Source organism: Coregonus clupeaformis, chromosome 1 (genome assembly GCF_020615455.1).
Source record: "Coregonus clupeaformis isolate EN_2021a chromosome 1, ASM2061545v1, whole genome shotgun sequence".
In the NCBI taxonomy this organism is placed as follows: domain Eukaryota; kingdom Metazoa; phylum Chordata; class Actinopteri; order Salmoniformes; family Salmonidae; genus Coregonus; species Coregonus clupeaformis.
In genome coordinates, this window is record NC_059192.1 from 25,509,284 (window position 1) to 25,535,794 (window position 26,511).

The window sequence follows — 26,511 nt, forward strand, 5'->3', positions numbered from 1 at the left end:
ATAAGAGGATGACATCACCTGGGAGGTATGCAGATTACCTTTGGCGAACACAGGTAAAAAGGCAAGGAAGTGTCTTTCATACAAAAACATAATGCATGCTAAAAAGAAAAAAACAACAACCCAAAAGTACCTTTGTAAATGACATATGTATACAGTAATGACTTAGAAGTATTTTTCAGCACAGATGGACCATGGTTCTTAGCTCATCCATTATTGAAATAGGTCTCTTTCCCAGTGGACCTTCTACCATGACAAGCAAAGGACAGTGAGTAAAGAATTCTAGCGGCCTCCTTCTCTAACAAATAACCATGCAATATTCAAGAAATGAGCACCAAGAGAATGGTAAGTGAAAATGAGAGAAGGGGAAAAGGGGTGAAAAATACAGACATCACGGCTGAGGTTCACAATTGCTCTTGTTTCTAACAATTATAGGACTTTTTGTCACGACTAACCATTCAAATAATCCAACCCTCTAAAAAGGTTGTACTTCACCAATTTAGGTTTAGGGTGTGCATTTTTGTCCTCTCTATTTGAATGAAAGTAAGACAATACGGGGAAGCCTTTCTAAACAATAATTCCCCCACTAAGGTGGTTGCCCAGCCCAAAATTAGCCATGTGTGTCCATGGAACAGAGATGGAACATATAGTAATGTGCACAGGTCTTTGTCTGACCCCAGGGTACAATGGCATGCAGGGGCTCATACTGTATATGGTTTCTTCCAAAGGCATCCCCCGGGTGTGTGTGTGTGTGTGTTGGGGGTTGTATGCTTATTGAGAGGGGGGCATTAGCCCCAACATGTGTATCTATCAAAAGAAACCACCTCACTCCTACACTGCCACGCCCTCTCTATTTTTTATTCTTGATTTTGTGTTCTTTGGTCACGCCACCCAATGAGCCAAACCCCAAACAAGAGGATGATTCTCCAGGTCCTGTGACAGCCCCTGACTCAACTTCTGCTCCAGCTGCAGACCCAGCCGCAGACCCAGCTCCAACCCCTGCTCCAGGTCCAGCCCCAGCCTGTGCTGCCGCTCCAGCCCCTGTCCCACCTAAAGCCCCAGCCCCTACTAAAGCCAAAGCCCCTACTAAGGTCTCAGCCTCGACTAAAGGTCCAGCAGCCCCTACTAAAGCCCCAGGTCCTACTAAACCCCCTGCAAAAGCCCCAGCCCCTGCTACAGATCCAGCCCCTGCTCCAGCACCTGCTACTGATCCAGCCCTAGCCCCTGCCCCAGAGCCCGAGCCACCAACAGAGCCTAAAGTTGTTCCCAAGAGTGTCATTGTACAGGTATGTGCTGTAATGCATTTACGTTTAGAGTTTTTTTGTTACCCCCTTTTTCTCCCCAATTTCGTGATATCCAATTGCGATCCAATACGATCTTGTCTCATCGCTGCAACTTCCCAACGGGCTCGGGAGAGGCGAAGGTCAAGTCATGCGTCCTCCGAAACATGACCTGCCAAACCGCACTTCTTAACACCCGCCCGCTTAACCCGGAAGCCAGCCACACCAATGTGCCGGAGGAAACACCGTTCAACTGACAACCGAAGTCAGCCTGCAGGCACCCGGCCCGCCACAAGAGCGCGATGAGCCAAACCCTCCCCTAATCCGGATGACGCTGGGCCGCCCTATGGGACTCCCGGTCACGGCCGGTTGTGACACAGCCTGGGAACAAACCCAGATCTGTAGTGACGCCTCAAGCACTGCGATGCAGTGCCTTAGACCGCTGCGCAACTCGGGAGACCCAGAGGTTTTTTATTTTCAACTACATCCAAATGCACATCCATATTTTTGTTTGTCAAGAGATTTTTACTCTATCGGCCAGCAGTGACCGGACACTTACTTGGAACCTTACTTTCTTTTCAATGTTTGGTCTTTGATCTTTGCAGCGATTACCAACTGTACCTATATCTCTAAATTAAATTTGATTCAATAATTTGGAGTCTCATTGGGAAAGAAAGATGCCCTATGGAAACTTAACTGGAATATCTACATGGTGAAATGGGAACCAAAACAGAAGTGAATACTAGAAGCGAAGGAAAGTTTCCACATTTTTTACAAAATACAGTATCTTCATGAAATTCTTTAACAGAATGAACCCACCACTACATCCCTTTTTACCACTACATCCCTGCTGCATCAACAACATCTGAGCTAAAATGTTTAAAGTCAGAGAAGAAATGATTGGACATAAAAACTGTATTACAACAATGATTAGCAGTGAGTAAGTTTACATGCACACTAATAATTTCATATTAAACTGATTATGGCAGTAGGCCGAGTATGGCATTAGTCATGTAAAGATCACCTCTGCCCAGTGTGGAGATGTAATTTGTGCACTGGGCCAGAAAACTAATGCAGAGGTCATTAAAGTGCTGCACAAGTCAAAACCAGAAGGTAAGTTCTCAATGGCCTGGGCCTGTACTTAAACAGAGTCTCAGAGTAGGATTGCTTATCCAAGATCAGTTTTAACCTTTTAGATCATAATGAATAAGATTGCATGGACAGGGGGACCTGATCCTAGATCAGCACTCCTACTCTGAGAGGCTTTGTGAATTCGTGCCTGGTATCTAACCAGCAAATACAAAATAAGCTATTTAGACACCTACTAATGTAGATACCAATTTAAAGTGCCCTGCTTGATGAAGACTCTATCCAGAATGGTGTATTACATTCTTGTGCAACCTCAAGTACTTTTGAATGTCACAACATCATGAGGGAATCAGGACACTGCTCATCAAGGCTTCATCAATTATTTCGAGCAAGGGGGATTAAAGATGAATGTTCTGAATAGAGCAACATTGTAATATACTGTAAATTATGCACAATACTATGAAATGGACTAAAACGTGAACATCATTTGATCTAATATCAATAAAGCTGATAAAACATGTCAGAATCATTGTACCTAATCATTTTTTTCAAGAATTTCCAGGATAAAAACACATTAACATTAGATCTTTGGTTTGCCGTAATTTCCATGTCCAGACATGCTGAACTGTGTGTTTCTTAACTGTAACAGTGCCACATAACCCTATGGAATGTAACTGGTACACCTCACAGTCCAAAGGGGCAGACAATGAAGCCATACTATCCATGTTGTTGGCAATGAAAGAGTGATCCATCCAATCACCCCCTCTCCATACTCTCCAACGCAAGACTAGTTAAAGACATAAAGTCCATATGTTAAAAAGAGGCTAAATATTTGTGTAGGTCTCTCAACAGGGTACAGTTTAATTGTCTAGCTAGAAAGTTGGTAACAAATGGTTGAGCCAACTCCTGGCCACATTGACAGGCTTTCTAAACAAAGCTTGACAGATGTATTGCACTGGATTACCTTATAGTAGACATGACAAACCATGCAGAACACAAAGACATACGTCAGTACAAAAAACAAAAATAGCATGTCTTGCTAATGCTGGCCTAACATCTCTTCTCAGAGCAGCTATGTAAACATTCCATGAGAGCACATACAGTGCATTCAGAAAGTATTCAGACCCCTTCCCTTTTTCTCCATATTTTGTTACATTATAGCCTTATTCTAAAATTTATTAAATGTATTTTTTCCTTCATCAATCTACACACAATACACCAATAATGACAAAGTGAAAACAGGTTTTTAGACATTTTAGCAAATGTAATAAAATGTAAAACAGATATACCTTATTTAGATAAGTGTTCAGACCCTTTGCTATGAGACTCGAAATTGAGCTCAGGTGCATCCTGTTTCCATTGATCATCCTTGAGATGTTTCTACAACTTCATTGGACTCCACCTGTGGTAAATTCAATTGATTGGACATGATTTGGAAGGGCACACACCTGTCTATAGAAGGTCCCATAGTTGACAGTGCATGTCAGAGTAAAAACCAAGCCATGAGGTTGAAGGAATTGTCCGTAGAGCTCCGAGACAGGATTGTGTCAAGGCACAGATCTGGGGAAGGGTACCAAAACATTTCTGCAGCATTGAAGGTCCACAAGAACACAGTGACCTCCATCATTCTTAAATGGAAGAAGTTTGTAACCACCAAGACTCTTCCTAGAGCTGGCCGCCCGGCAAACTGAGCAATCGGGGGAGAAGGGCCTTGGTCAGGGAGGTGACCAAGAACTCGATGATTCCTCTGTGGAAATGGGAGAACCTTCCAGAAGGACAACCATCTCTGCAGCACTGCACCAATCAGGCCTTTATGGTAGAGTGGCCAGACGGATGCCACTCCTCAGTAAAAGGCACATGACAGCCCGTTTGGAGTTTGCCAAAAGGCACCTAAAGGACTCTCAGACCATGAGAAACAAGATTCTCTGGTCTGTTGAAACCAAGATTGAACTCTTTGGCCTGAATGTCAAGCGTCACATCTGGAGGAAACCTGGCACCATCCCTATGGTGAAGCATGGTGGTGGCATCATCATGCTGTGGGGATGTTTTTCAGCGGCAGGGACTGGGAGACTAGTCAGGATCGAGGGAAAAATGAACGGAGCAAAGTACAGAGAGATCCTTGATGAAAACCTGCTCCAGAGCGCTCAGGTCCTCAGACTGGGGTGAAGGTTCACCTTCCAACAGGACAACGACCCTAAGCACACAGCCAAGACAATGCAGGAGTGGCTTCGGGACAAGTCTCTGAATGTCCTTGAGTGGCCCAGCCACTGTTCTCCATCCAGTTTGTTGTTTACAGGCGTGAAATCATTTTAAACACTATGGATCACTATGGATCCCTGCCGGAGATTAAGGACACTTCACCATGGGATTTCACCATGAGGCCAGTGGTATTGTTCTGAATTGAGTAGCCAATACTATATACAGCATATGCTTATTTTATTGTCTGCTGCACAGAGATGAACAGCCAGCTGCTGGATTTCGACACCTTCGTTCCCATGTTTCTGCAAGTGTCCAAGGGTCCAGAGGACTTTGCCAAAGGTCAATGCGTCTTTGACAAGGAAGGCAACGGCACCTTCATGGGAGCTGAGCTACGTCATGTACTCGCCACGCTAGGTGAATGCTTTGATTGTTTAACCCTTTACACTCGTGGGAATTGGCCTATACAGTGAGGGAAAAAAATTATTTGATCCCCTGCTGATTTTGTACGTTTGCCCACTGACAAAGACATGATCAGTCTATAGTTTTAATGGTAGGTTTATTTGAACAGTGAGAGAGAATAACAACAACAAAATCCAGAAAAACGATTGTCAAAAATGTTATAAATTGATTTGCATTTTAATGAGGGAAATAAGTATTTGACCCCTCTGCAAAACATGACTTAGTACTTGGTGGCAAAACCCTTGTTGGCAATCACAGAGGTCAGACGTTTCTTGTAGTTGGCCACCAGGTTTGCACACATCTCAGGGGGGATTTTGTCCCACTCCTCTTTGCAGTTCTTCTCCAAGTCACTAAGGTTTCGAGGCTGACGTTTGGCAACTCGAACCTTCAGCTCCCTCCACAGATTTTCTATGGGATTAAGGTCTGGAGACTGGCTAGGCCACTCCAGGACCTTAATGTGCTTCTTCTTGAGCCACTCCTTTGTTGCCTTGGCCGTGTGTTTTGGGTCATTGTCATGCTGGAATACCCATCCACGACCCATTTTCAATGCCCTGGCTGAGGGAAGGAGGTTCTCACACAAGATTTGACGGTACATGGCCCCATCCATCGTCCCTTTGATGCGGTGAAGTTGTCCTGTCCCCTTAGCAGAAAAACACCCCCAAAGCATAATGTTTCCACCTCCATGTTTGACGGTGGGGATGGTGTTCTTGGGGTCATAGGCAGCATCCCTCCTCCTCCAAACACAACGAGTTGAGTTGATGCCAAAGAGCTCGATTTTGGTCTCATCTGACCACAACACTTTCACCCAGTTCTCCTCTGAATCAGTCAGATGTTCATTGGCAAACTTCAGACGGCCCTGTATATGTGCTTTCTTGAGCAGGGGAACCTTGCGGGCGCTGCAGGATTTCAGTCCTTCACGGCGTAGTGTGTTACCAATTGTTTTCTTGGTGACTATGGTCCCAGCTGCCTTGAGATCATTGACAAGATCCTCCTGTGTAGTTCTGGGCTGATTCCTCACCATTCTCATGATCATTGCAACTCCACGAGGTGAGATCTTGCATGGAGCCCCAGGCCGAGGGAGATTGACAGTTATTTTGTGTTTCTTCCATTTGCGAATAATCGCACCAACTGTTGTCACCTTCTCACCAAGCTGCTTGGGGATGGTATTGTAGCCCATTCCAGCCTTGTGTAGGTCTACAATCTTGTCCCTGACATCCTTGGAGAGCTCTTTGGTCTTGGCCATGGTGGAGAGTTTGGAATCTGATTGATGGATTGCTTCTGTGGACAGGTGTGGGGTAGATGCAACATAAAACCAAAAAAAGTATAAGGGCTTGAGTAAGAGGACTAACTAGTGTCTCCAAGTGGCCACACACCTCTCCAAAGTGTGCACAATTCCTAAGCAATTTCAATGCAATTTTATGACTCAAAGAAGAGTCTTCAACTATAAGGTACTTTTTTGAGCTTTCCTAGCTGTGCAGTAGAGCAAGCACACTTGTAGTTGTTTAGTTTGGAACATAACCCTGCATCCCCTCCATCACACAATTACTGTTGTTGTTTACGCAATCCCAAAAAGCTCCATTATAAATTGCAATTTGGGTCAGATGAGCATGATTTGAAAGCTTGTTCTATTGCCAACATGACTAGCTAAATTATAAAATACGATCTTACAGTGTTAGGCTTTCACAAGGCAATTCAAAGAAACAGATAGTAATTTTGGTGCGCATAGAAATGAGTCATGAGTACATTCATGTTTGTGTGCCGTGGCGAAACAAACAGGCTCATTCTGTTCAGAACAAAACAGGGTATGATGTCATGTCATCATGTAACTGTACATCAAACAGTGATCATAAACGTTGACACTGTATATGACATGAGTTTTATGATTTGGAAATGTGAAGTGCACATTTGGACAGGTGTTTGGCTTGCATGTATGACATCAAAGTGCTATTTATTATAATCCTCAACGTCTCATCTTTCTAAATACATCAAGTCATTTTAATTTACAGCATTTCCCTCACTCAGACAGCAAAAGTGCCCAATTACCAGGAGGGATGGGGGCAACTTCTTGTCGTGTGCTGTGCTCAAGTTCAGAGTGGCTGTCAGTCAAAACCCATACAGCACTGTGAAGCTGTGAGCCAGAGCTCATGTATAGCATGATACTGTACAGCCACTACGTTCCAATTTAGGCGCTTATTAGGGCCCAAATCTGCCATTTTCAAACCGTATACGAGTCAATTATGTATATAAACCCTGGAGTGCTGATGCTATGTATTGAGAGGCATTTAGAGACTTTGAAGCCACCGGTCGGCCATATTGGCACTCCCCATTAGGAGCAATCCTCCATAGGAATGAATGGAAATCTACAGTATTACAATTAATAATGTACCAAACTGAAAGTAAAAGGCACAAAAACTAAACTTAAAAACGAGAGTACATAGAAATAGTGCACATAGAACAGATCTACCGCTGCTTAGACTTGCTTTCAATGCGAATGACAGATCTATAACTCACATTTCTATGTGAATTTGGTCGGGTCGCCCAAAAAGTTACTTATTGCAGCTTTAAATGTTTCAAGGTCAAAATGACATGTATTTTAAAAGTATTTTTTGGTTGTAGTCGGGACAGTAACATTATACTGTAAGGAAAATGTGTTTACAGTGGGGAAAAAAAGTATTTAGTCAGCCACCAATTGTGCAAGTTCTCCCACTTAAAAAGATGAGAGAGGCCTGTAATTTTCATCATAGGTACACGTCAACTATGACAGACAAATTGAGAAAAAGAAATCCAGAAAATCACATTGTAGGATTTTTTATGAATTTATTTGCAAATTATGGTGGAAAATAAGTATTTGGTCACCTACAAACAAGCAAGATTTCTGGCTCTCACAGACCTGTAACTTCTTCTTTAAGAGGCTCCTCTGTCCTCCACTCGTTACCTGTATTAATGGCCCCTGTTTGAACTTGTTATCAGTATAAAAGACACCTGTCCACAACCTCAAACAGTCACACTCCAAACTCCACTATGGCCAAGACCAAAGAGCTGTCAAAGGACACCAGAAACAAAATTGTAGACCTGCACCAGGCTGGGAAGACTGAATCTGCAATAGGTAAGCAGCTTGGTTTGAAGAAATCAACTGTGGGAGCAATTATTAGGAAATGGAAGACATACAAGACCACTGATAATCTCCCTCGATCTGGGGCTCCCCGCAAGATCTCACCCCGTGGGGTCAAAATGATCACAAGAACGGTGAGCAAAAATCCCAGAACCACACGTGGGGACCTAGTGAATGACCTGCAGAGAGCTGGGACCAAAGTAACAAAGCCTACCATCAGTAACACACTACGCCGCCAGGGACTCAAATCCTGCAGTGCCAGACGTGTCCCCCTGCTTAAGCCAGTACATGTCCAGGCCCGTCTGAAGTTTGCTAGAGTGCTTTTGGATGATCCAGAAGAGGATTGGGAGAATGTCATATGGTCAGATGAAACCAAAATATAACTTTTTGGTAAAAACTCAACTCGTCGTGTTTGGAGGACAAAGAATGCTGAGTTGCATCCAAAGAACACCATACCTACTGTGAAGCATGGGGGTGGAAACATCATGCTTTGGGGCTGTTTTTTCTGCAAAGGGACCAGGATGACTGATCCGTGTAAAGGAAAGAATGAATGGGGCCATGTATCGTGAGATTTTGAGTGAAAACCTCCTTCCATCAGCAAGGGCATTGAAGATTAAATGTGGCTGGGTCTTTCAGCATGACAATGATCCCAAACACACCGCCCGGGCAACGAAGGAGTGGCTTCGTAAGAAGCATTTCAAGGTCTTGGAGTGGCCTAGCCAGTTTCCAGATCTCAACCCCATAGAACATCTTTGGAGGGAGTTGAAAGTCTGTGTTGCCCAGCGACAGCCCCAAAACATCACTGCTCTAGAGGAGATCTGCATGGAGGAATGGGCCAAAATACCAGCAACAGTGTGTGAAAACCTTGTGAAGACTTACAGAAAACGTTTGACCTGTGTCATTGCCAACAAAGGGTATATAACAAAGTATTGAGAAACTTTTGTTATTGACCAAATACTTATTTTCCACCATCATTTGCAAATAAATTCATTAAAAATCCTACAAAGTGATTTTCTTGAAAAAAAATTCTCATTTTGTCTGTCATAGTTGATGTGTATCTATGATGAAAATTACAGGCCTCTCTCATCTTTTTAAGTGGGAGAACTTGCACAATTGGTGGCTGACTAAATACTGTATATATTTGTTCATGTTTTATTTTTATATTTAGCTCACATAATATAATTTCAAAGTATGCATTAAGGTGTCTGTAATAGAATAAATGTGGCAAAAATTAATGTAGACATTTATAAATGCATTACTATAGCTTCCCCCAAAAATGTACAATGGTGGGGGAGTGCCAAGATGGAGGCATGGTGGCTTCAACACAGCACCCCCTACAGTCTCTAGTGTATATATAAATCATTGATACAGTGTAAAGGGCTACACTTTATTTTGCCAGGTAAGTCATTGAGAACAATTGCCACTTACAATAATAACCTAATTCCATGGGCCATAATGTTCCATTAATCTCCAGTTGAAGTTGAACACCAAGCACATCAATGACATAATGCTCAGATTTTTTATGTTACAGTGGTGCCCTGAAAGAGGGCATTGTCAGCGCTGGCAATGTTTTTATCTAGCCCAACACTAACAGTAGGATTCAACTAATTAAGGACTTGGTGATGTGTTGGTGCTGGGCTAGAACACAAAAGGGCACCCCCTGAGGATCACAGAAGAATGCATTGAAAACAATGATATACCTGATGCAGTAACACAGAAAATCTTATGTAGGTGAGAAGATGACGGAGGGTGAAGTGGAAATGTTGCTTCCAGGGCAGGAGGATACTAATGGCTGCATCAACTATCAAGGTGGAAAGAGAAACAAAGCTGCAATGTCTCCACCTAGTGCTTCAGCATACACACACACACACAAACAAACACACACACACACACGGTTCAGTTACATTTATTCCATTCCAGCAATTACAATGAGCCCGTCCACCTATAGCTCATCCCACCAGCCTCATGTGATATACATTTGTATTTATTTTTCAGCTTTTGTCAAACATATCATGTCTGGTGATCAATCAGGTAAGTTGAACAAGGGCCATTGTTATTTAATTGTATGAAATAAACTACATTGAAATTTCAAAAGTAATCAATTGACATGGTCTTGGTTATTTTTCAGCGACTTGGGTTGCCTGAGACATCTACTGTGGATCACCACACAAATAAGAGATCTATCAGAAGAACAGCCATGAGGGGAACTTGTCTATCCTGACCTTTCCCTCTTATTCTATATTATGTCAAAGACACTATTCCATCAAAAGTGTTTTAAATATCAATGTACGTTTTTACTGTAAATGTTCCTTTAATGTGTCATTACATGTTTCAAATCCTACTCTCAACTCAGTGCTACTGCTGTTCATCACTCCAAATTATAAACATATCCATCATTAGAGCAAATGTGATCTACTGAAAGTGTTCTCTTTAGCCCCGGAACAGTAAAAGTATTATTTTCTCAAGGGGAATGCCAAGACAGCTGCTGAAGGATAGTCTTTGAGTGAGCTCCAGCACTGAATCTGCATCCACTGGGAATGTGAAGAACTCTCACAGGACATCTATGCTGAATCCCTTTCCACTGCTTAATGCTGGAATGCATTGCAAAGTACTACAACAGAGAAAGTGTATAAATCAAATCAAATCAAATGTTATTTGCCACATGCGCCGAATACAACAAGTATAGACATTACAGTGAAATGCTTACTTACAAGCCCTTAACCAACAATGCATTTTTTTTTAATAAAAAAAAGTGTTAAGTAAAAAAATTAAAGCAAATAACTAAAGAGCAGCAGTAAAATAAAATAACAGTAGGGAGGCTATATACAGGGGGGTACCGGTGCAGAGTCAATGTGCGGGTGCACCGGCTAGTCGAGGTAATTGAGGTAATATGTACATGTGGGTAGAGTTAAAGTGACTATGCATAAATAATAAACAGAGTAGCAGCAGCGTAAAAGAGGGGGATGGGCTTGGGGGTAGAAGCTGTTGAGAAGCCTTTTGGACCTAGACTTGGCGCTCCGGTACCGCATGACGTGCGGTAGCAGAGAGAACAGTCTATGACTAGGGTGGCTGGAGTCTTTGACAATTTTGAGAGCCTTCCTCTGACACCGCCTGGTATAGAGGTCCTGGATGGCAGGAAGCTTGGCCCCAGTGATGTACTGGGCCTTATGCACTACCCTCTGTAGTGCCTTGCGGTCGGAGGCCAAGCAGTTGCCATACCAGGCGGTGATGCAACCAGTCAGGATGCTCTTGATGGTGCAGCTGTATAACTTTTTGAGGATCTGACGACCCATACCAAATATTTTCAGTCTCCTGAGGGGGAATAGGCTTTGTCGTGCCCTCTTCACGACTGTCTTGGTGTGTTTGGACCATGATAGTTTGTTGGTGATGTGGACACCAAGGACCATTTTAATTTAACCTCTTATTATTCAATCTACATAACACTATAGCTCCATATATATATTTTTTGAGTTCTATATTTCTTGGTGAAAAGGCCTAATATAACTGAATAAGTCAGTAACAATTTTAGGTCTACTTATAACCCTTTATGCTACAGGAGGGGGTCGCAATTCCGGAACGACCCACTAGGTGCCTTAGGCACCTCCTCACTCACAGTCTGGACTAATCAGTATCCTATTGGTGTCACCTGTGTCTACCTGTTCACCTGTGTATTTATGCCCTCACTTCCCTGTGTTCCCTTGCTCAGTTTTCTCTGTTGGTTTCTCTATGTCCAGCAGTACTACTCAGTGTCTGATCGGAGACCTATGTACAGGTACTTGAGAAGTGTTCTCCCTGTTTCATTATTTGTTTCAGTCGTAGGTAGTATTTCGAATTTTGGCTGTCAGACGGTTTTTGGAGACTTATTTGCTCTGACTTTCTTTTATCGTGATAAGTCCATAATTTTGTATTTTGGCTTCGGGACCACCAGTAAAGATCCTTGTTTCACCATCTCTGCCTACTGCCTACTGTATATCCTGCACCGCACCTGGGTCACACCTCACACCAACCCTTACACCTTAAGTTTGTTAACCATTAGTTACATCATCATACAATTTGTATTGAACAATAACAAAGCGGCCACCACGCCACTGATTTTGTAAACAACAGAGGGATGGGGTTGAAGAAATTTAACAACTACTGGGTTGTTCCATATTAATTCGATCTCATTTTAGACTGCAACACTTTTGATTTTAACAACACTTTCCATATATGTTTGCACATGGTAGAAATGATCAGAAAGTGACTTTTTGGACCTGAATGCCAAAACATTCAGGAGATAGAGGTCCTCAAAGTTGATCCATTTTGCATACCCCACCCTACCATGAAACATCCATGTCTTCATCACTGAAGAAGTTAAACGGTTGAGTTTGATATCAGTTGAAAGATTACAAACAGGGTTGTCAAACTTTTTTATAACTTCTTGGGGAAAATGCTTCAGTAAAAATGATGTCAATTATCAAAAAAACGCGTAAAGATAGATTATTTTCATATTCATATATAGCATGTTGCAGCTTAGACCCTATTTGACATCATATGAGGTTTTTGTGTTGTGCCCGCCATCGTTTGAGACACAGCTTGTGCTTGAGTTTAAGCGTTTTTAGATAATTGACTTCAAATATTTAAAAATGACCATTTTTATTTTAAAAAATAATAATGTAGACATTATACAATTGCTTGAAAATCTTGTTTGTAATGTTTCAAATGTATCAAAATCAATATTTTGTCTTAATCAATGACCAAGATATAGATGTTTCATGGTTGCGTGGGGGGGTCCAAAAAAAGTCTAAATGGGCCAACTTTGAGGACCTATATCTCCTGAACAGATGGTCATTCAGGTCCAATATGCACATTCTGACCATTTCTACCATAGGCAAACATGTATGCAGTTTTTCGTTCAAATTAAAAGGGAGGCGGTCAAAACATTTCCATTTTTGATTGGTTTCATGTGGAACGACCATACTCTCACATTCATAGACAGATCTATGGATGCAAGGACTGACCATCCATGCAATACAGTGGTTGTTTACAGTGATTGTAATACGACTGCAGTATTATTGATTTCAAGTTCATTTAACCTCTTATTATTCATTTGACCATCTTGAAAGTTTAGGAGAGTATTCAGTTTGCATGCTACTGGACAGGGGGATCATCTATTATGTACAATATATATTGCTTCAACCACAGACAGTTTTCCATGTGTACACACTGTATTTATTACAGTTTTTCTGAATTGCTAAAACACTAATCCCCATTCTCTGAATCAAATGCTCAGTGGCCTAAACCCATTTGTCGAATCAATCACTCTTTTTGCAAAACTCTAAACACATTCTCACTCACTAAAACACATTTCGCACTGTGATGCACTTGTGTTACAAAATGGTAAACACAGGCAGCAAAAGTTAAACACAACTACAACACAGTTGTCATCGTTTACACACAATGACTCCAAATTGTTCTCACCTGTTTCTAATGATGTGATCAAACCAATTATACAGAATATAGGCCAGTTCAGAGTGCACAGGTGGCACAGGTGCGTTGAATGTTGATACCAACAATGGATGGAAACAATCTGAGAGGCAAAGGAGGAAGAGTACGTGTAAGAGGTGGTGGACGAGGAGGAAGAGGACGAGGAAGAGCAAGACCAAGAACAGTAATTTCAGAAGAAAATCAAGCAACTGTGATAGACCATGTTGTTGTGCATGGAATGACAATGAGGGAAGCAGGACATAGAGTACAACCCAATTTGAACAGATTCTCTGTGGCCACCATAATCAGGACATTCAGAGAAGAGAACAGGTAATTGTTTCTTTTTATTTTGGTCATTGAAAGTTTACTGTATACATTTGATTCAGTACATCACTTTGTCAATAGAAAGGGGACTGGGGAAAAAAAAATAAAAAATCTTACCATACAATATTTTACATATAGAAGTTATGTCCATTACTATTTTTACTGTATGTATACGTTTGTAAGTGCATTTTCCCTTTTTGTAGAATTGCAAGACTACCACATGAGGGTGGAAGGCCTGCTATGTTCTCCCAACAGCAAGAGGCTCTCATTGTTGATATGGTCCTTCAAAACAATGCCATCCGACAGCGTGAAATACAGCAAAGAGTTGTTGAACACAATGTAAACTTTGAAGGAATCAACAGTGTCAGCCTTTCTACCATTGACCGTGTCCTCCAGCGCAACAGGGTACGCATGAAGCAAGTGTACAGAGTACCCTTTGAGCGCAACTCAGAAAGGGTCAAAGATCTACGATTTCAGTATGTGCAAGTGTACACTCAGACACATTCAGCGCTGATGCTTACAGTACAATGCTGTGCTACTAGCCTACTGTTACTGTAAACTGCACTATATTGTAGTGTATGTAAATCAGGAGTGCATACAAATGCACTATTATTTGTCTTTCTGTATCACTTACTAAACTACTTATTTATCTATTTTTATATATAGCGATTGTTTGAATTGGATTCCATGGAAAGGCCCCATGAATAGATTTTTGTAGATGAAGCAGGGTTCAATATGGCGAAGAGGAGAAGGAGAGGCAGGAACATAATTGGCCAACGTGCCATTGTGGAAGTCCCTGGACAGCGTGGTGGCAATGTCACCCTTTGTGCAGCCATAAGTAATTGTGGGGTTCTCCACCGTCATGAAACCCTGGGGCCATATAACACTGAACATCTTCTTACATTTCTGGGTGGTCTTCGGGATGTTTTGTTTGAGCGTGAGCAGCAGGATCATCAGCAGGCAGTGCATCCTGTCTATGTCGTGGTTTGGGACAATGTCAGCTTTCACCGTGGTGTCCGGATACGCGAGTGGTTCAACATCAACCAGCGATTCATAAATGTTTGCCTTCCACCATACAGCCCTTTCCTCAACCCAATAGAATATTTTTTCTCTGCGTGGTGGTGGAAGGTCTATGACCGAAACCCATATACCAGGGAAAATCTCTTACAGGCAATGGAATTAGCCTGTGGTGACATAGGTGTGGAGTCTTGTCAAGGCTGGATCCGGCACACCAGAGGGTTTTTCCCCCGTTGCCTGGCAAGGAAAAACGTTGCCTGTGATGTGGACGAAGTCCTCTGGCCGGATCCAGCACAAAGACTTGATGCTGAGGCAGAATGAATCTCTCATTGACTTTGATTTCGCAGTTGCACAACATTTTTGAGTGTACTGTAATGTGTTTTTCATTTAGAGTTTTCTTTGTTCTTTGGCCTTTTGCAGTTGGACTACTGTATTTTTATGCAAGTGCTGAATATACAGACATTCAATACTGTATTACTTGCAGTACTTACAGTATACAATATATGCACTGTACTAAGTTGTGATTACTATACTTTTTGTTTGAATTGCAAAATGCGTTTACGATATACATTTGTTTATTTTTATCTGTAACTACATGCCCTGGACGCTGTGTTCTCCATTTTTTGATGTAGTGTCTAATGAACGCTAGGTAGTGTTTATATATTGACTGGCTGTGTGTATGATCTGAAAGCATTGTTTGATTTTGAGCACAGATTAAATGGTTTTGAGGCGATTGTTTGATTTTGCCAGAAGAGTCAGGGGTTTTGTGAATGTAGTTTGAAGATTTGGTTTTGTGTTTAAAGTTTTGAGAAAATGAGTGAAGGTTTCAAGAAATGTGTTTTAGCAATTGAGAAAAACTGTAATGGTCCACTCAGTTATATAATTATCATAGCTTCATGCATAGGCTGTTCAACATAAATGTGAGGTATGTGAAACAGACTGTAAAGCATGAATGCCATGCCACCTATTGGTACACTACAATGTTTCACCATTGAATCTGGATATTCTCCAAGACAACGACAATGAATGAAATAAACACACATAAGTCACTTTATGACCAAACTTGTTGTGACACAGTTTAGTCCGAAATTAGGCAAATGGTGTGAAAAATCATTTATTTGGCACAACAATAAGCCAAAGATTGAAAGGTAATCAGCATGTCTACATTAGTAAAATATTTTTTGGGTGAAAATAAGATTTACAAAACAACTTATTAACTAATAATGAACTGTCTATAAACTTTCCAATTATAGCCGTATATTGTTGTCATGTGTGTAGTTCCTTTTGATGTCTTATTGCAAGTGCCCACTCTATTTTTGATTTATCTTATGCCATCTTTTGTGCCACTTTAGCTATTCTCATAATAGCCTGGTCAGGCCTAAGTTTCCCTGTAGGTACAGATCTAGGATCAGCTTCCCCTCCCCCAATCAGAGGGGGAAATGCTAAACTGACCCAAAATCAGCATCTAGTGGTAACTTCACCCTAATCCAAGTAGCCTATTGTTGTCATGACAGTGTTTCCTGGAGGCAGAGTGCTAGAGTGCTGACCCAGGATTAAGAGAATGGTCTGAGGTTCTTAGGGTTAGTATGATGATGACTTACAGAAGCACCTTGGCAGAGACAGTGAAGTCCCGCCCAGGACAAATCCAAATAATCTTTAGCTAGAAAACTAGTGGCAGATGTTGTTCTGGGCAGAATTCCAGAGAGAGATAGAAGAGAGAGAGGTTGGGAGAGAGGGGAAGGGGTTGGGAGATAGGGGAATAGGAGGAGAGAGGGAGACAGAGAGAGAGAGAGAGGTGGGGGGCAGAGGAAGAGAGGGAGAATGGAGAAGGAGATAAGAGAGGGGTGAAAGGGGGAGAGAGAGGGGGAGAGAGAGGCAGAGAGCGAGAAAGAGAGAGAGAGAGAGAGAGAGAGAGAGAGAGAGAGAGAGAGAGAGAGAGAGAGAGAGGCAGAGACAGAGAGAGGGAAAAAGGTTTGGCACGTTTCCAGAGAGAGAGAGGAGAAAGGAGAGCGGGAAAGTGAGAGGAGAGAGAGAAGGAAAGATGGGTGTGGGGGAGAGAGGGAGAGGGGGACATTTTTTGTTGGCAAGCCAAGATATAGTTGGTTCAACATTTACATAGAGTTTCTGACTGTCTGTCAATACATCCCCTGCGACTTTTTTTTAAGTGCTGACTGGTTTCTCAAGTCAGTATAAAAGTTGGCACTGGGTGTGTGGCAGTAAATGCCACATAGAGGGCAGAGTGGGCGATAGAACAGTACCACAAGTGTCTGAGTTTCACTCCGTTTTTTTTGGTAAACAGAGTCCCCACTGTGTCTATTATGTACTTTCAGTAAATTGCTTGTCAAATAATTTAATGGCAAGTGTAATTGGGGTTATTATAGGCCATAGACTATGATTGATAAATATGACTTTATTGGTACGGAATAATTTGGCTGGTATACATACGACTGTTACTTGAATGACCTGATAGACAAAGACAGAGCCAGGCAGACAGACACTTCGAGACACCATCACAAATCTGCTGCTCTCTGGCGACTGCCTCCCGTTATGGCATCTTGGTGAACTGCGTCTGAGGACTGTGCGCTCTGTGAACAAGTGCAGCTGTAGAAAAACCACACTGTCTGCACACAGGTAAGGAAACAGAGATAATTCTATTATTTACTTGACCCAAATCCACTGTAATTACACCGTGTTTTTTCTTATTGCAAAGCGGACTCGATTGCAATGCGCGTCAAATGAAACGTTTGCACAACAGCGTCATAATTCTCAATCGGCATTGGTCTTTCCATTTATATTTTTCCATGAGGTGGGAGAGGTTGGGCCTGGGTAGCACGTAAACACATTGTGTTCATATTAAAATGTAATAGTGTAACAGTGTAGCCTAATATTGTGCCAAATATCCTGTTTTCATAGACTTGTAACCTATGCAAATGTATTGAATACAAATGCGCATGATTGTTATTGGGTTTAGAGTGTTCATCATGCAACAATACACAAACATGTTTTTGTAGCTGCCATTATTTATCGTTGCAAGAAATGTCTTCACGATAGGCTATTCTTAAATCACAATTTCTCAGTGTCATAGGTTGCACGGATGAACAAGAATCTGGTGTCGCCATATGGTTTAATTTCGAACGGGCACATTTTGTAACAAGGATAATCCATCAAATATTTATAATGTCATTATTATGAGGATAAGAGTGATTCGACATCATTTGATGCCATTTACACTACTTCAGGACAGCAAATTATTTCGGAAATGTTTCTGGTCTGCTATTTGTAGTGACTATTTCTAAACCACGGAACCGTCGGCTACCTATTTGTAAGCAAGCAGTGCGTTTTCAGCGCGGCGTTTTTTCCTGGATCTTTCGCATATTCCTTACATCCGAGGGCCTACCAAAACATGGCATCGTTGTGTGTAAACAACGACAAGCCTGCCCCGTTATTGTGCCTAAATGATCATGTTTTATTTTCCTCAATAGAGTTTATATAATTCGGGTTTATCAAATTGTAAAATGACTTTTTTATGAGCGACTGAACAAAAGTGTGTGAATTTTCCACAGCCTGCACTCAACAGAAAAGCCATGCCCATTTCTAGTTGATGAATATTGTACCAATGGTATGCAATTCCGCCCTTTCCTCCGTGTGCAGAGCAGTCAAACATTTTAGAAGACATGCAGCCATTGCAACAGTGTTGCTGGTCATCTGATTTTACACACATGGGTGATGGGTTTGTTTAGCGCAATAATCCGTTTGTGTTGGTCGAGGGGTCTAATCTATTGAAATGAGGCGTGCACAAAATCCGTGAGCGCATTATATTCGCCTTGAGTCGAATCTAGACAATGGCAAGCCTATTGTATGCCAGCCTCCCTCTTGGAAGGTAAACACTTGAGGCAATCGATGACACGTGTCATCAATTGCTGTGGGTTTAATCAGCGGCTTGGTATGAAATGGTTAGAATGGATGTCAGTAGTAGCCAAGTCTCCATTTCATTCCACGGACACGCCTTTCCTCCTCTCTTCTCTCCTGTCTCGAAGAGCCGCGGCAGTGCAATGATGGAATAGCCTGCTCGTTTGCGCGGGTGCACATTGCCTATAGGCAATATAACTATAATGAGAATGAAATGTAAATTTATAAAATCGAGAAAGCATTAGGAAGACTTTCATAAAATGGATTGCATTCTGTAAAATGGATTGCATGGTCAGTAAATTGAATGAAAGCCATTGCAGCATCGACATGTAAACTCATAGACTACAGTAGCCTATAGGCAGCTTGCAAAAATAAGACATACAGTGGACGAGTTTACATATTTTAGGCATGTGTGGAGGTGTTGATACACCCAAGTTTCTACAGCAGTATTGATGCACTGGCACTAATGGAATGTAGCCTACTGACAGTTCTGGTATGTGCGTTTATATTTGCAGTGGAACCTGTGTTCCAATCCTCCACAAAGCTGACAGATAAATCCTTAATAAATGTAATTGATTTGAACTTGAATACTTTAAGTTAATTACAGCAACCAATTAGAACGATTTTCCAAAACAACTCCCACACCCAAATTGGGAGAGAGGCCAACCCAACAAATTCCTTCCTGTTGAAGCAACCATCCAAAAGTTAAAGGCTAAAGCAGAAAATCAGCCAATTGAGGATATTAATTGAAATACAATTCATTCATAAGATAAATTGTCACAGCTTCCACCAGCCACCTTATGAATTTGAAATCTATTTTTTTTTTTGTACTGATTTCTTTCCATTTTTGAGTTCAAATGGAATTGACCCAAACACAGCAACCTGGTCTCAGAGCATTTCGTATTATTCTGTACGAAAGACATCAAAACTATGAAATTACACAGAGCGACATACAGTTAGTGCATACATTATTTTATTTTTTCATACTGGCCCCCCGTGGGAATCGAACCCACAACCCTGACGTTGCAAACGCCATGCTCTACCAACTGAGCTACATCCCTGCTGGTCATTCCCTCCCCTACCCTGGACGACGCTGGGCCAATTGTGCGCCGCCCCATGGGTCTCCCGGTCACGGCCAGCTACGACAGAGCCTGGATTCAAACCAGGATCTCTAGTGGCACAGCTAGCATTGCGATGCAGTGCCTTAGACCACTGCGCCACTCGGGAGACGCATATGACACATATGGAATCATGTAGTGACCCAAAAAGTGTCTTAAACAGTCTTAAAGGAGTTCCCACATATGCTGAGCACTTGTTGGCTGCTTTTCCTTCACTCTGCGGTCCAACTCATCCCAAACCATCTCAATTGGGTTGAGGTCGGGGGATTGTGGAGGCCAGATCATCTGATGCAGCACTCCATCACTCTCCTTCTTGGTCAAATAGCCCTTACACAGCCTGGAGGTGTGTTGGGTCATGCAGAGATCATCCGTTCACCTACTCTGCGTCTCACAAAGACATGGCGGTTGGAACCAAAAATCTCAAATTTGGACTCATCAGACCAAAGGACAGATTTCAACTGGTCTAATGTCCATTGCTCTTGGCCCAAGCGAGTCTCTTCTTATTATTGGTGTCCTTTAGTAGTGGTTTCTTTGCAGCAATTCACCCATGAAGGCCTGATTCACGCAGTCTCCTCTGAACAGTTGATGTTTTGTTTTTTTGTGTGTCATTTTTAGCAGACACTCTTATCCAGAGCGACTTACAGTTAGTGAGTGCATACATTTTTCATACTGGCCCCCCGTGGGAAATGAACCCACAACCCTGGCATGGCAAGCGCCATGCTCTACCAACTGAGCTACACGGGGGGTGTCTGTTACTTGAACTCAGTGAAGCATTTATTTGGGCTGCAATCTGAGGTGCAGTTATTCTAATGAACGTATCCTCTGCAGCAGAGATAACTCTGGGTCTTCCTTTCCTGTGGCAGTCCTCATGAGAGCCAGTTTCATCATAGCGCTTGATTGTTTTTGCAACTGCACTTGAAGAAACTTTAAAAGTTATTTAAATGTTCTGTATTGACTGACCCTCATGTCGTAAAGTAATGATGGACTGTTGTTTCTCTTTGCTTATTTGAGCTGTTCTTGCCATAATATGGACTTGGTCTTTCACCAAATAGGGCTATCTTCTGTATACACACCCTACCTTGTCACAACACAACTGATTGGCTCAAACGCATTAAGAAGGAAAGAAATTCCACAAATTAACTTTTAACAAGGCACACCTGTTAATCGAAATGCATTCCAGGTGACTACCTTATGAAGCTGGTTGAGAGAATGCAAAGAGTGTGCAACGCTGTCATCAAGGCAAAGGGTGGCTACTTTGAAGAATCTCAAATATAAAATATATTTTGATTTGTTTAACACTTTTTCGGTTACTACATGATTCCATATGTGTTATTTTATAGTTTGATGTCTTCCCTATTATTCTACAATGTAGAAAATAGTAAAAATAAAGAAAAACCCTTGAATGAGTAGGTGTTCTAAAACTTTTGACTGGTACTGTAAATCCAAGACACTCTATATAGAATTATAGAGTTACTTTTCGTATGGTGTGTGTTCATTTGTGGATGTCCATCACCCATTTTGTATGATATGTTATGAATTAGCAAAAAAAGTAAGTAGTTGAAAATATGCTAATTAGATCAAATTCTAAAGGTGTCCGTGATGCGATTCAAACTCGCAATGTTTGGGTATCTAGACGTTTGCATAATACATCAACCCATCCACCCTGACCAACCACCCTACTTTCTTTTTAGCCTTATGTACCATCTGTCTTATGTAACCATACCAAATGTAACATAGCATACTAATTTGAGCTTCCAGGATTTACATTTACTATGTTACATCTATTCTATGAGACCAGGTTGGAACCCTACATGGTGTAGGGGTGGATCAATTCAAGAGTTTTAGGTGGCAATAGACTAGCTAGAATAGCCTATAGTAGGCCTACTAATTCAAACATATCCTATGGCCTGCATGTTTTTATTTATTTCAACTCAAAAAGCAATCATTGAAGCAGTTTTTTCCTAATCAAATGGATTTATTCCCACAGATCTTCCAGTTGAGGCACTGTCTGGCATTCCAGAAGGGGGGAGGGGACACTATTAAAAAGGCACTATTAAAAATGACTTAGTCCTAGACTACTATGTCCTCAGAAAATCGTAGCATCTAGCATAACAAGTCCAAAATAGGTCTTTCTTGAAAAGGATTGTATTGCATTGTTAAAGGGAGGAGAAAAGTCATACTGGGCTTTTAACTGCATTCGTGTACTTGGTTAATTTGCACCATGCTGATGGAAGACGTTGGCTCATTGCACCGCTAGTCTTCATTAAAGTGGCAGATGGGGGTGTGTGTGGCAGATCGTACTGTAGCTGCAGGCACTGTGTACATATTGGAACATGCAACAGCTGCAGCGTCTGAGGCCTTCACAGTTCAGGCTCTATCACGACAGTGTCAGAATTCCATATATCCTGAATTCCAGCGTCTAAGGAAAATGGTAAGCTTCAATCGACTGTAAATGAATGAAAACTACTTATTAGCACCTCTGTTGTGCATTTTATGAATGCATTATGCATTGCTCATAAGGCCTTATAAATGTTTATAGGAAGCGTTACCAAAATGAAAGACAAAAAATATCTTCAACACTCTGTAATTGTTGGTTAAAAAAAGGACATTTCCCAATCCTGAATTAAATGTCGAGGAGGACTCTTAGCCTTGAGTCATGAAGCCAAAGACATGGATAAAAAAAATCCCACCACTGTGAAAAGTATGCCCACAGTTTCTAAGCTAACGTGTGATTGCGGACAATGACGTGCTGCCATCGGATGCTGAGTGAGCCATACTCATTACGCAGGCTGTGCTGCAAGCTGTTTCACTAGCTTCCAGCAGTATGATGCGAAAAATGAGGCTCACTTTAACGGTTATCCTTAGCCACTTGGTAGGCCTATTTTAAAGGTAGAGTTCAGTGTTGTTTCTATGGTACTACTTCCTGCCTGAGGATGGAGTCTAGGAGTGTACAGAGGGAGTCATGGTGAAAGTAGGTCAGAGATACAGAAGCAGTCAAGCATGAGGGCAGCATCCTAGGCTCACAGCTAAACTAGTATTAGCTAGCTCACGCAGCAATAGTGAGCATGCCATCAGATACACTCACTGCATCCGCAAACCTTTTGTTTTTGTATCGCAATCCATTGAACTGGCTAGAAAATCAATTCCCCGTTTGAATTACAGACTGTAAGTGGTTTGATCATTTTTACAGTTTGTTACTGATTCTCTGTCATCTTTGGTGGAACCCTTTTTCATGATTTTACTCAGTCATTACAACTGCTGCTTTGATGAACAGAGGCCTTTTGCTTGGCATAAACCCTTTAGGGGTTTTAAGACAAATTTGTATATTTTCTTTGTAGAAATTCCTTAGTTTGACAAAAAGAAAAAGTCAGCAAATACCCCCATTTCATTTACCTTGGCCTTGGCATTTAGAGTCTTCAGAAAATAAGTGGTTCAATATGTCAAGAAGGGCTCTCTGTTGGTTCACAGTAATAATGTCAGTAATTTCTTTGGGCCCGTCTTTGTTCTCCCAGAGCTATGTCAATATCTTTGTTGATCATGCTCTTTCTGTCGCCGTCTATGCTGGGCTTGCTTTCGAACCAGGGCCTGTTTGCCAAGATCCCATTTTCACACGCTCCACGTGGGATCAGATGCAAGTCAGAGCCGACCTTTCTGTGCATTCATGAAATTCTAACACGGAATAAAGTCCTTGTTTTATTCAGCAGTTGAAATTGAAGCCAACGAAGATTGAATTCTGTTGCAAGAGACTGGTCCTCAAACATTTTATTTTAGTGCCAACAGCAACCCGTTAGAACCCACTGGGCTCACACTGGTTGAATCAACGTTGTTTCCACACCATTTCAATGAAATTACATTGAACCAACGTGGAATAGACCTTGAATTGACGTCTGTGCCCAGTGGGAATGTCTCTGTTGAATGCAGCTCCTTCTACCGCAAAATATAACCTGGTGAAGCGTCTTTGTTTGTTGTTTATCAAATGTTTAGTTTTTTTAAGAGGGGTGGATTCTCAAAGCAGGATCATAGGCACTATCCCTGACAAATGAATAACATGGGGAGAAATTGGTGTTGCCGACCTGGGGACTGAAGCATAGAGGCATAGCATAACATAGATATGCTGGTTATTAGATAAGGGATCTAGTTATTTTCGACCTTGGGTTTGCCTCTGTTAGTTCTCCTAATCCTGAAAGCTCCCGGACATGGAGCGTCAACTTTCTTTGAGCGATTGTTTTCTTTGGCACAGATGCAGCAGCTCACTTGTTGTTTGACTTCTGTTTTGTGTAAATCCACAATGGGAGTGTTGTGAGGGAGTTGTGTCAAGTATTGAGAGTAACTGCATAAGTTAACATTTATGCCCTTGTGGTAGAATATACAGGTAACTGCTAAAATAATGGAAACAATTGAGTAAATGAGGGATACAAAGTAGATTGAAAGCAGGTGCTTCCACACAGGTATGGTTCCTGAGTTAATTAAGCAGTTAGCATGCCATCATACTTAAGGTCATGTATAGTAGCACAAGCATTTCGCTACACCCGCTATAACATCTGCTAAACACGTGTATGTGACAAAAGTCCCCTGTAGCTCAGTTGGTAGAGCATGGCGCTTGCAACGGCAGGGTTGTGGGTTCGTTTCCTACGGGGGGCCAGTATGAAAAATGTATGCACTCACTAACTGTAAGTCGCTCTGGATAAGAGCGTCTGCTAAATGACTAAAATGTAAATGTATAAAAATGCTGGGCAGGTCATTATTTTGGCCACCATGGCTATGCCCCATAGGATGACAATGCACCCATCCACAGGGCACGAATGGTCACTGAATGGTTTGATGAGCATGAAAACGATGTAAACCGTATGCAATGTCCGTCTCAGTCACCAGACCTCAACCCAATTGAACACGTATGGTAGATTCTGGAGCGGCGCCTGAGACAGCAGCGGTGTTCGAATACTCATACTAACCGCACTAGCCATACTATTTGTGACAAATTGAGTATGTCGTATGCTTATTGGTCATAGTATGGATATGGTTAGTATGCCAAAAGTTCCCGGATGTCGTACTACATTTGCCAAAATATGTAGTATACACTAAAATGCAATTCTTCCAAAAATGGTCGTGGCTTCACAAAATTTTCAGATTTGAAGAAAATGGTGGAACATTTGTAGCCAAAGTCGGACGAGAGCGGATACAAATTAATTGCTTCAGCTAATTATGACAAATGTTAAGAAAATGTTGAGCAATGTAATAAAGTAATGACTTTTCAAATAAGTTACGTTACACGTTATGTTGGCTGACAATTTGTTAGCTACGCTAGCCTTACGAACCGCATAGCATATCATTACAGCAGTTACTTGTATTTACCTGTAAATTAGCTAGCTACCTGATGTTAGTTGGTTACTAATACATGGAACTTGCCAGTATAGTAATTATATGCTATCTAATTAACTGCCCAACATTTACTGACTTGATTATTCACGTCATTCTTAGCTTAGCTAAGTGGTATAGTCGTTGTGCGTTCTCAATGGTGTTTTCTCTAAATGTTTGTGTTTCTCTATTTTGGCAGTTACCTGTATGTGGGATGCAGAAAATAATTATATCATCAATGACATTTTAACAATTTAAACATTCTATTTATTACTTTTTAGTTATACTTTTTATTGCCTCACACCCATCACTTTACTTATAAATGTACAGTTACATATTTCAATACATATTTAATGAATAATTCAGTTGCACATTGCCACACATACTAACGAGATCACTGTCCAGCAGGGGCTTTTGCACACCGGTTAAGGGTTCCTAATCTGGGGTGCTCTGAGGGCTTGATTCCCTGGTCTGGTGGGTACTATGGCCTACTATGGTACGACTTCTCATTTGTGCTATATATGAGGACCAGGAGTGTGTTTGTCTTAACAGTCAAGGACAGAAGATATGCTGGTGCACCCAGTGGAGGTCAGGTGTTCAGGCCAAGCAGCCCACACCAACCCAGTATCACATATTATTGTGAAATAGACACAAATTGCTTATTGGAAATTTGTGACAGGCACACAAAAAAGTATATTTTTTGTGTGCAGTACACGATTTTGTATATAGTGCATTTCAATCACAGATAAAGACAGTAGGTTACTTAAGACAGAAACAATGGTCGGGGGGAATGGGTGGGCGTATAATGCGAACGTCTAGCAACCCAAAGGTTGTGTGTTCAAATCTCATCACAGACATCTAACAAATGTTAGCTAATTAGCTACATTGCAACTACTTAGCATGTTAGCTAACCTTAACCCGTTAACCTAACTCCTAGGTTAGGGTATCAAAAGGCAATGTGCGTGGTGTATGAGAGAGAGCGAAAGCTGAAAAAACCGGATAGAAATATAAAAAATGCTGACGTAACCATAGGCTTTGATTTAATCTGATACAGTATGTAATCCTCATTTTATGAGATTTGAAGCCATTCACAGCTATCTGGTGGAGCGAGCATGTCCTCATACACTGGTCTCTACCTCCTTGATGGTTGATACACATCTTAATGACATATTTCTAAACATGTTAC

The 26,511-nt window shown here is 41.6% G+C and overlaps 2 protein-coding genes across 10 annotated transcripts in view; both read left to right on the plus strand.

Moving 5' to 3' along the window:
- Window positions 1-308: 308 nt before the first annotated feature.
- Window positions 309-14,269, plus strand: LOC121581754 (myosin light chain 4). Its single transcript, XM_045223797.1, has 7 exons — window positions 309-342; window positions 964-1,283; window positions 2,297-2,390; window positions 4,821-4,979; window positions 9,868-9,945; window positions 10,132-10,167; window positions 14,130-14,269. The coding sequence occupies exons 1-7, from the start codon at window positions 309-311 to the stop codon at window positions 14,267-14,269; spliced, it is 861 nt and encodes a 286-aa protein (XP_045079732.1).
- A 3,052-nt stretch (window positions 14,270-17,321) lies between these two features.
- Window positions 17,322-26,511, plus strand: part of LOC121562058 (microtubule-associated protein tau) — a 43,966-nt gene continuing 34,776 nt past the window's right edge. For 2 of the 9 annotated variants that reach the window (XM_041874750.2, XM_041874799.2), the window contains exon 1: window positions 17,399-17,574. The gene's annotated coding sequence lies outside the window, so the exon portion shown is untranslated. Of the gene's footprint in view, window positions 17,575-26,511 lie in introns of all 9 variants that reach the window. The other 7 variants (XM_041874997.2, XM_041874955.2, XM_041874663.2 and 4 more) reach the window with 6 other exon arrangements.

Excerpts from the sequence above, each read along its gene's own strand:
- LOC121581754 (XM_045223797.1), top strand. The coding sequence starts at position 309 with ATGCAATATTCAAGAAATGAGCACCAAGAGAATG. Across the intron at positions 2,391-4,820 it reads GCACAAGTCAAAACCAGAAG|AGATGAACAGCCAGCTGCTG; the intron begins GTAAGTTCTCAA and ends TCTGCTGCACAG. Across the intron at positions 9,946-10,131 it reads TGGCTGCATCAACTATCAAG|CTTTTGTCAAACATATCATG; the intron begins GTGGAAAGAGAA and ends TTTATTTTTCAG.